The 11,039-nt window shown below is 42.1% G+C and overlaps 1 protein-coding gene across 1 annotated transcript; it reads right to left on the bottom strand.

Moving 5' to 3' along the window:
• Positions 1–4,774: 4,774 nt before the first annotated feature.
• On the bottom strand, positions 4,775–10,675 carry rwdd3 (RWD domain containing 3). The gene is made up of 4 exons (XM_073062737.1): positions 10,511–10,675; positions 7,202–7,686; positions 6,300–6,415; positions 4,775–6,188 (listed from the first exon to the last, which is right to left on the bottom strand). Exons 1-4 carry the CDS (start codon positions 10,581–10,583, stop codon positions 6,083–6,085), a joined length of 780 nt encoding a protein of 259 aa, XP_072918838.1. The 5' UTR covers positions 10,584–10,675; the 3' UTR covers positions 4,775–6,082.
• Between the last annotated feature and the right edge of the window lie 364 nt (positions 10,676–11,039).

Here is an 11,039-nt window from a genome sequence, read left to right as displayed (position 1 = left end):
TTTTTTACATAGTTCAGTCTAGTTTTTATACTGTGTCATGTAACACCATGGTCCTGAAAAACATTGTCTCATTTTTACTATGTACTGTACCAGCAGTTATGGTTGAAATGACAATAAAAGTGACTTGACTTGACCAAACTCCCTTGGAGACAGCAAGGCATCAGATTGCTCCATCGGCCCGCAAACACACCACTAAAATGTAAATCACAGGTTCCAATAGTAGCAGAATCGTATTTCAAAGAAGAAGTAATTTTGTGAACTGTCTGAAGGACATCGTCTTTGGTGGCGTTGTTCACTGGCACCATTTACTTTCAGTAATCATTCACTGTGTCAATTTCTGCTTCATCTCTAACATTTTTGCCAGTCACCTTAAATCTATGCATTTCTGCTGCCGGCTGTAATTTCTCAGTTTATACTCCATTGAAACTACTCGAGATTCATAATCTCCATTTAAATGTTTCTTGGGTCCCTCACCAAGGAAAAGCACGCAGAGCTTCTCATATCTGTCCATATAACACAGGCATTTACCCCTGGATCATAGAACACTACAGCAGAGAGCAGGCTCTTCAGCCCACAATGTTGTACTGACCTTTTAACCTACTCTATAATCAATCTAACTCTTCCCTCCCACACCGTCCTCCATTCTATCATCCATCTGCCTATTTAAGAGTTTTAAATGTTCCTAGGTTCAATTCAACCAAATTCTGACTACAGCCTCTTTAATCTTTGTTGGCCTTCCTAAAATGCATACAGTCCATTCAAAATCAATTAATGTTTAAGAGGTTGCCCTTGCTTTTGCACCATGTCCATTTATAAGGTTAGGGTCCAAAGTACTCTTTTCAATATCCTTCACTGTGTCACCTGGGAAGCTAAGTAAGATTATGTGGGCAATATTTCTGCCCTTAATTCTTATGTTCCTGCTGCTATCCTCCTCTGGACTCACCACACCATTATCTCTACACTGTAATCCTCAATGAAGATGCGTCTCCAGATATCTCAGCACATCTATTCCCAGCCCATCTGCCTGTGCCAAGTTGCCAGAAACAATATTTATTGCTCCTGTCTCTCTCTCCTCATGCCATCCCTTGAAGCAGAACATTTTGAATTACATTTCTAAGGATACAAAACAAATGAAAAAAGTAATCTTGAAACTGTCAGTACAGTTCTTGCACAACTTTCAGCAGTAAAGCAAAGGAACAAGTGTTCACTATGCTCTTTTTCAGATAATTTCTTCACCATATTCCTCAGATATATTAATGATTTGGAAGAGATCACAGATATCATGATTAGTAAGCTTGCAGTGAACACCAAAAGTGGTTGCATAGTGGACAGGGAAGAAGGTTGCCTAGGGTTACAACAGGATCAGGGATCAACTAAAACAGCGGGCAACAGAATGGGAAGTGAAGTGATGCATTTTGGGAAGTTTCATCATGGTGTAATGTGAACAAAGTCACTGGAGGGATACTGAAGCTAATGTATATAGGAGTGTAAATGTATAAATGAGCAGTAGGCATCATATTGAGACCCTCTTGGAGGAGGAGGCCTCCCAACCCAATATTACGTGACATTTTATATGTTAAAGATCAAAGGCAACAGGACAATCCTATAGTTACAATGTATCTACAATGCTTCCTTTGAATTACACATCGTTTTCACACACCTCCTTCTTTGCACCTTTATACCAGACACCCAAAATGAATGTTAATCAGCATTCTCTGGTTTGCATCAACTACAGTCCATGGCTCCAGGAAAACTATTGTTCAGGGCTATTGCTGTTATCGGCCGAGGCATTGTGTACAGGAGTTGGGACGTCATGATGTACAGATTGTTGGTTAGGTCACACTGCGAGTATTGTGTACAGCTTTCATAACCATGTTAGAGGGGAAGTTAAAAGGACATAAAACCATCAGACATTGAAGCAGCATTAGACAACTGAGCCTATTGAGTTTGCTTCTCCATTTAATCATAGCTGATTTATTTTCCCTTTCAATGTCATTTTCCTGCCTTCTCCTTGTAACTTTTGACGCACCTACTAATCAAGAATTTATCCACCTCCACTTTAAATATACCCAATGACTTGCCTCCACAGCCATCTGTGGCAATGAATTTCACAGATCCACCACCATCGAGCTAAAGAAATTCTTCCTCATTTCTGTTCTAAAGGGTTAACCTTCTATTCTGAGGTTGTACCCTCTGGTTCTAGGCTCTCCCACTATTGGAAACAACCTTTCCACGTCCACTCTATATAAGCCTTTTCATATTCAGTAGGTTTCAATGAGATCACCCCCTCATTCTTCTAAACTCCAGTAGGTAAAGATGGGCCAAACAGAAGCAAATGGGATTAGCTTCAAAAGGCATCTTGGTTAGCATGAACGAGTTGAGCCAAAGGGCCTGTATCTGACCTGTATGAGTTTGAGTCAAGATCTACTGTGTGGAACTGCAGCCACAGCAAATCAGTGTTTAATTCCCTGGGTTAAAGATCTCCTGAATGGCTCCTGTACTAAGTGAGCCAACAGCAGGTGAATATTTCATTCCATCAAGGGTTCCAACCTAGGGACATGGACCCCACAGCTAATGGTCAGGCTCTGTGACATAAAAAAGTTTAGGACCCCTGCATTAGATCTATCATACCAAGGACATTGACAATATAGAAGCTAACCATTACAATGCAAAAGGGGAGACCTCAGCTTGAATCTCTACGACAACTATGAACAAGCATATCTCAGCATTTATGTTGACAAACTGCAGATGCTGGAAATGCCAGCAACACACACAAAAGGCTGGTGGAACTCAGCAAGCCAGACAACATCTATAGAAAAGTACAGTTGACATTTCAGCAGGACATTTATGTTGACATTTCTTTTAGAGGAAAGCAATGATTTTATGTCAATTTATACTAATTTATCTTTATAATCCATTATCTAAATTACACTTTATCTTATTTAGACTTTTAAATCAACCCAGCCATTTCAAAGGTATGCAATGTCAAAACCTGCTTGGATAGCTTTCCCTGCCATCTTCCATCGCCCAGTATGACCTGGAATATTTTTCCCCAGCCGATCCTGGCTGGAAAATTTGGACTTCTGGTGAAGATACAACATTAAGCAAAAGCAGATAACTGTGCCGCTCATGAGTACAAGAGCAGACCATTTAGCCCCAAAGGACTGTACGCCATTCAAATTTCAATGTATATTATCCAAGTTTGTATATGTCACCATTTACTACATTGAGATTCACCCTCTTGCAGGCATTCACAGTAAAGAAATAGAATAGATTTAATGAAAAACTACACAAAAAATTGACAAACAACCAATGTGCAAAGACAAACTGTTCAGATACAATTTAAAACAAAAGATCATAATAAATAAATAATACTGAGAACTTTAGTTGTAGATTCCTCGAAAGTGAGCCCATGGGTAGTGGAATTAGTTCAGAGTTGAGTTGAGGTGAGTGAAGCTATCCATGCTGGTTCAGGAGCCTAATGGTTGAAGGTAACAACAGTTCCTGAATCTGGTGGTATGGCACCCAAGGCTCCTGTACCTCCTTCCTGACGTCAACAGCAAGAAGAGAGCACGGCCTGGATGGTGGGTGCCCTTGATGGTGGGTGCTGCTTCCTTGTCCCAGTGTTCCTTGTAGATGTGCTCAATGGTGAGCTCATTGAGATTGCACCTGACCTATGACCTAACTCCACTTGACCTTATCTCAAAGTACATTTTATTGGTTAAAAACATACTGTACCTCTCTCAGATTTTAGATTAATACTGACCTAACACCAACTGTCATTTGCAAATAAGAATTTCAGTTTCTCCCACAATTGTGATTCCTTATTTCTCTCCAAACTGTTGGGATCATATTGAATTGGGGTGAATGGCTTCTTTTCATGCTGTGTGACTCTAAATTGTGTATTGATTTAAACAATTCTTGTGCATGAGTTTCAAAATTAATTTTGCATTACCAACAATAAAGTTTCAATTGGGATTTGCTTCTCAGTCAAATGGAGACTAATATTTCAACATACGAGGGGTGATTGATAAGTTTGTGGACTAAGGTAGGTGATGAGTTGTTAACTTCAAACTTTCTGCATAATCACTCAAAGAGTTGACCTGCATGTGCATGTAACGAGAGCTGTATAACTCATCTCCTTCTACCTTAGGCCACAGACTTATCAATCACCCATATGTGGACACTTTCTGGAGGTCCAAGATCCATATGCTCCACGACCGCTGAACTAAGTGTGTAAATGTAGGAGGGGACTATGTTGAAAAATAAATGTGCTAGGTTTTCTAAAATTGACTCCTTCTACCTTAGGCCACAAACTTATCAATCACCCCTCGTACTTCATTTTAAATATTTCTCTGAATATCTGGAAGTTTCTCAGCATTTGCTTCTAATGAACTTGCATTCCCTTACAGTCTCTCAAGTCAGAATTTCCTTTTTTATTATCTAGATACTTGCAGCACAGAATATCAGTCCTTCAAGCCATGCCACCAAGCATCCCTCAATGTAACCCTAGACCAATCGGGAGACAATTTACAATGACCAATTAATCTACTAACCAGTATGTATTTGGACTATGGAAGGAAACTGGAGCATGCAGAGGAAACCCACAGGTTCATGGGGAGGACATACAAGCTCCAAATTGAACTCCGACTCCAACGCCCCAAGTTGTAATAGTGTCGCGCTAACCGCTACACTACTGTGGTAAACCAATGTCATGCAGACAATCCTCCATGTAAATAACTTAGCTAAGGACTGAAAAATATCACTCAGCAAGGCAACCAAGGTGAGAAATAGAACTCACAGTTTAATAAATATGTTTACTGCTATCTTTACTTTATTCTTCTTAAGATGCAATTGAAACAACATCCAAAGTATCTATATCAATACTGACAAGTGAGAAATGTTTCTGAGAAGTGGCTAAGATGGCACAACTCCATCGGCACGTGTTCAATCAACTGCTTCAAGTACTGTCCGTGTGGAGTTTGCACGTTTGCTCCAGGTGCTCCGGTCTCCCCCAACATCCCAAAGACCTGTGCATCAGTAGATTATTTGGCCATGGTAAGTCATCTCTCATGTAGGTTGATGGTAGAATCTGCGGATAATTGCTGGGAATGTAAGGCGAATATAAAATGATACCAGTGTAAATGAGCGTTTGAGGATTGGCATGAATTTGGTGGGACAGAGGTCTATGTGACTCCATGGTTTATCCACCCACCTTTACCCTCTGACACTCAATGGCCCATTGGCTCACAAAACAAATTAATACTCCTACACCTTCCTGTCAGAGGATATCTTTGCTTAACGCTATTTTATCCCAGAACTAGAGTCAACCAGATTCACCCTGAAGAAGAGGTTGGTGAGAGTGAGGCAGAGTGAAGTTTGAAGTTCAAAGTAAATTTATTATCAGAGTATGTATATGTCACCATATACTACTGTGAGATTCAATTTCTTGCAGGCAATCACAAAAAAAATGACTGCAAGTAAATGAATCTCAGAGTAGAGTTAAACAGCGGTAGTCCATCCTTGAACTATCTTGAAGCTTTGACCTCTGGTAAATAGCCACAAAATAGCTCCTTTGTGCTATTTTCCCAGACTCAGTTCCAGCACTAACCCTGACTTTGTTACAATCATTTTTCACAAAACACAGTCAGCTTTCCCTTGCTAATTTTGGACCACCACAGATAAAGAAGGTATAATGCCATTTTGTCAAGCTGTTTGCTGTGCACATGTGATAACTAACTAGTCTGCAAGAAACTGTTATATCTATTTTCAATAATTCAACTTTAAAAGAAATTATTCTGTAAATATCAATTCAATGTAGGTTATAGATCTGCTTATACAAATAGCATTTTAACTCCATTTATTTTATTAATAGACAAGGAAAATAGACTAGTTGACAGATTTCTTAATGATTTCTTAATATTTCTTGTATAGATTTACACTAGAGTTTATGCCCACACGTTATTGACTTCAGTCGGTTTAGTAATAAACCGACTGAAGCAGAATCTTGCTCAATTTCTTGTTTTCTGCACTAAGTCGGTGGCCATGGTCTTTCTTCTTTCCATCCAGATTAAAGGAACCTTTAGAACTGTACAAACTTGTCATAGAGGTCAGATAAACCCAGAGCTTCAAATTCTTGGTGTAACTCACATCCTGATGCAAATTCTTTCACGGAAAAGCTTGTAAGCCTAAAATGGAAATAGATTATTTTTAAATCAATAACTCTCACGCAATATTCAGATTAAACCTATTAATCTGTTCTGACATTCCAGAATGTGATGCCCATTGATGGGTTTTACCTAACGTGCTCTGCTTGAAGTTTTTCTTCATAAAGAACACTGATCATCTTTTCTTTGCATCTTTTTCCACTGGAATCCACATCCACCTTGGTGGTTTTCTGAAGAACAAGATACTCCTTCCATTTTAAGAACAAAATAAAAACATAAGTTACAAAGCAGAAGGCAGAGATAGTGTTTCAACTATGTAATTTTAAAAACAGCTGATAGTGAATTTTCTCAACTCTTGGCCTTTACTATATCATTTTTAACAGTAAGGCTATTTCAAAGGAATTTAATGTAACAGAGCACCACATTGATCTGCAGAGTATACACTCATCTCCAACAGATGTATTAGCATCAAATTCAGAATGGCAGGCAGAAATAAACTGCAATGTTCCAAATAATTCAACAACTTTATCATGTGCTGACATCAAGCTTGGTACTGATTGTGCTGGTCTTGGCTGGGTTGGTACAAGGGCAACAAGTCTTCAGAGTTGCCGGAAGGATTTGTTATCAAGTGGAACTTTTTGAAGTCCCGGTGTCAGGAAAATACAGAACCCAGACTTAACTGAACATGAATCTTACAGAGAATCCAGTAGCAAGTAAACACCACACTCGGGGCCTCACCTGGTTTCACCTGTCACCTGCCAGCTGGTACTCCTCTCCCTCCCCCCACCTTCACCCCACCCTTCCTTTTCAGTCTTGATGAAGGGTCTCGGCCTGAAACATCGACTGTTTATTTCCCCTCCATAGATGCTGCATGACATGCTGAGTTTCTCCTGCATTTTCTGGACTTCCTGCATCTGCAGAATCTCTTGTGTTTGCCCTTTGGGATTGCCTGACTGTGAATACTGGCAAGAAAAGGAATGTAGCATAACAAAGGTATATGTCACATCACATCACTGAGAATGAAACAATAATACCTTGATATCTTTTCTCTCCCCTTGCAGAAGAATTAGTATGAGTTTGCCCATGAACATCAGTCTTCCTGTGAGACTTAGGTCAGAAGTCCATTTTTCTATGCTTCTGATGTACTTTGCTTTGGCTCTCATGTGATCTAAATGCAAAAGAGCCATCCATGTGCCATCACCTGAATTACTCTGGTTCCGCTGGTTGTCGCCTTCATCAGCCTTGCCTGCAGTGGGTTGGCCCAGGCTGTTCTCAAAGTTCTGTTGTAGCCACATCATTAGCTCATAAACCATGGGCTGGGAAAGAAGAGTCACTGCATACTGCTGCAAGTCCCATTTCAAATCAGAGCACTGTTTACGACTGAGTTGATCTGAGCTGATGGAGATATCTGGCAGGCAGTTCGGATAGCCAGGGGGCAACTGAAAAGTAACCTTCAACTGGACTTTCTTTGCATGGTGTTCATAGGTCTCACCGATTTGGAAAGTAATCCCTTCTGATTCTGCAATGCATTGGACAAATTGTAAAGTTAGCAATGATTTCATAAAGTTAGCACTGTTTTGTGAAATTTTCCCACAAAGATATAAATGTTTCTCAAAATAGAAAAGGGCAAGGACTTCACGGACAAATAAACAATCATTACAATTGTCAGGAATATGACTTCTAGTATAACTGACTGCAGCACTCCCATCATTACCAGGTCATGTATGCATCTTCCTTCTCACATATACTACAGGAGACCATAAAGACAGAAACAAATACAACTTTTTAATAAACTCAAGAGATTCTGGAAATTTAAACCAAGACATGCAAAATGCTGGAGGAACTCTTTTTCCATTCCTCATTGACCCTTTCTTACCCCTTTTTTTCCCTCACGTCCATCACCTCCCACTAGTACCCCTTCCCCTTGCCTTTCTCCCAGTCTTTAATCCGTTCCTATCAGGTTCCTTTGTCTTCTGTCCTTTACCTCCTCCACCTATCATCCCCAAGCTTCTCAGTTCACCCATCTGCCTTCCCCCTCACTTGTCTTCAGCTACCACCTGCTAGCATTTACACTATCCCCTTCCCTGCTTCCTTATTCCAGTTTTTTGGCCCATGCTTTCCAATCTTGACAAAGGGTCACAGCCTGAAACTTTCACTGTTTATTCCTCTCCATAGATGCTGCCTGACCTGCTGAATTCCTCCAGCGTTTTGTGTGGGTTATTCTGGATTTCCAGCATCTGCAGAATCTAAGCACAAGAAAGTCTGCAGATGCAGGAAATCCAAAGCAAAACACACAAAATGCTGGAGGTACTCAGCAGGTCAGGCAGCATCTATGGAAATTAATAAACAGTCAACGGTTTGAGCCAAAACCCTTCTTCGGAACTAAAAAGGAATGTGGTGGGAGGGGAAGGAGGCTGTTTAGAAGGTGATAAGGGAGAGTACGTGGTCGAAGAGTCGAAGGGCAGCAGAGGTCACAGAGGGGGAGCAGTTGAGAGAGAGTTTCACCGAACTCCCGTCGAAGAGAAGATTTAAGATCTGCAGAATCACTTGTGTTTATGAACAGTCTTCCTAGTGTCTTAGCTAACACTCAGCACTTGGCCAACATCTTCAGAAGCAATTAATTTCTTACTAATATTTGGAGGAGTCAGTTTTGCTTCAGATCTGAAACACATTGTACTGCATTCTGTCACTAAAGGATCTGCCCAGCTGGATTTTGTTCTCAAGCCTAATGAATGCAACCGCTCACCTCCCACTCAGAGGTAAAAGAAATAAGGGTGACATTTATTGGATAAAAATTTCTAAATGTTGCATAAATGCAAGGCTTGGCAGCTTGGCCCGAGGGCTTTGCAATTCCATCTACGACCTAATGCATCTCGTTGTAGAGCATGACACCACGGACACAGGCTTTTCAGCTCACCTAGTCCATGCCAAACTTTTATTCTGCCTTGTCCCATCAAATCGCACCTGGACCATGGACCTTCAGAGCCCTCTCATCCATGTACATATCCAGACCTCTCTAACGTGTTGCTCAACTCACTTGCTAAATGCTATCCACCTGGTAATATCCTGGCCTATAGCACTTGTGTGGCAACAGGACAAGACTATTAACACTGAGGAATATGAACAAAGCCCACTACAGGATTTAATTTCAAGTAAATATCCAAATCAGGTAATTAGTTAGTTTTAGTAAGTAACTCGCACAAAATGCTGGAGGAACTCAAGCAGCATCTATGGAGTGTAATAAAGAGTTTATGTTTCAGGCTGGAGGGTCTCAGCTTGAAATGTCGGCTCTTTATTCCTCTCCTTAGATGCTGCCTGACCTGCTGAGTTCCTCCAGCATTTTGTGTGTGTTTCATGGATTTCCAGTATCTGCAGACTCTCTTGTATCTATTCTACTAGTGTCCTACAGGGAAGTAAACCTTTAACCTGCCTAAATGGAGACTACATTACACCTCCAGACCTCTTCACTCCCTGCCAAGAAATGTATGTACCAGTAAAGAATGAATAGTGAATATCAGTGTGCTTGTAGACTTCATGGTTGATAAAATTAACTGCTAAAATTGCAATGCACTTTCCTAGTCCGAGTTGCAGCCCAGAATTTGAAAGCTACAGATCTTGAAGGGAACCCTCCTACTCCCCTTGGGCCTTAAACCCCACACAAAGAACCCGAACTCTGCTCTCTCTCCACATAGCTTAGATCCGAATCTTGGCCAGCATCGACCGGTCGAGCTGAAGAATGTGACACGGTCACGTAGTGGTTAGCATAAACAGCGCTTTATGGCAGCCAGCTGTTAAGATCAGGGTTCAAATCCCGCGCTGACTGCAAAGGATTTTTTCCTCCCACATGCTGAAGTCGTACAGTTAGGGTTAGTTAGTTGAGGATATGCTATGTCGGCGCTGGAAAGCACAGCGACAGTTCCAGGCTGCCCAGTACAATCCTCGCGGATTTGACAGAAATGACACATCTCTTCACTGTGCGTGCGACAAATAAAGTTAATATTTATCTTTCTGAATCAGTATGGCTCCATGCCTCAAGGTGATGATTGCACCTTGCGGTGAGAGACGTGCAACCCTCCCCTTGGACTCAAACTCAAGTTTGCAACGGGGTGGGGGATTACCTCAGGTCCTTACTCTTTTTGGTTGGGGCCCGGCGCCCTCCCGCACTAACCCCCACCCAAATGGGCTTGAACATCGCTGGAGGTGACAAAACCCTGGCACGGATATTGAATGCAAGGATCCAATGGCCCGCCTGGGCCCTTCAGCCTCGGCTCCCGGGTGAGGGAGCGCCCTGGCGCCGGGCGGGTACTGGGGAAGGGGGTGGTAGGAGCCCGCAGCCCCCTCACCTGAATGGGAAAGGAGTTGGAAGTCACCGCCGTAAATGGCCCGGAGGGCGGCCGTCTCTTCCTGAGCGGCCATAGCGGGACGGGGGCCCGGCTCTCGCCGCTCGGTGGCTCGGGTCGGGGAGCGCTGGAGCTGCTGCAGCGCCGACTGTCGGTGAGAGGGGGAGAGGGACGCAGGGTGAACTCCAACAGCACTGAAACGATTTTGACACTGAACAGAATTTGCTAACAAAAATATTTGTAAGTATTATATCTACAAGGAGTGCCGTCGTGGGAAAGCAGCATGCATCAAGAACCTCCACCACCCTAGCCATGTTCTCTTCTCGCTGCTGCCGTCAGGAACAAGGTACAGGAGCCTCACGACCCATACTGCCAGCATCAGGAACAGATACAGTATCCCCCCTCAACCATCAGGCTCTTGAACCAGGAGGGTAACTTCATTCAGCTTTACTCACCTCAGCACTGAACTGCTCCCACAGTCTATGGACTCAATTTAAAGGACCTTTTATCTCATGTTCTCGATATTCATTGC

This window comes from Hemitrygon akajei, chromosome 12 (genome assembly GCF_048418815.1).
Source record: "Hemitrygon akajei chromosome 12, sHemAka1.3, whole genome shotgun sequence".
Taxonomy (NCBI): Eukaryota; Metazoa; Chordata; class Chondrichthyes; order Myliobatiformes; family Dasyatidae; genus Hemitrygon; species Hemitrygon akajei.
This window is presented reverse-complemented; position numbering and strand designations above follow the sequence as displayed.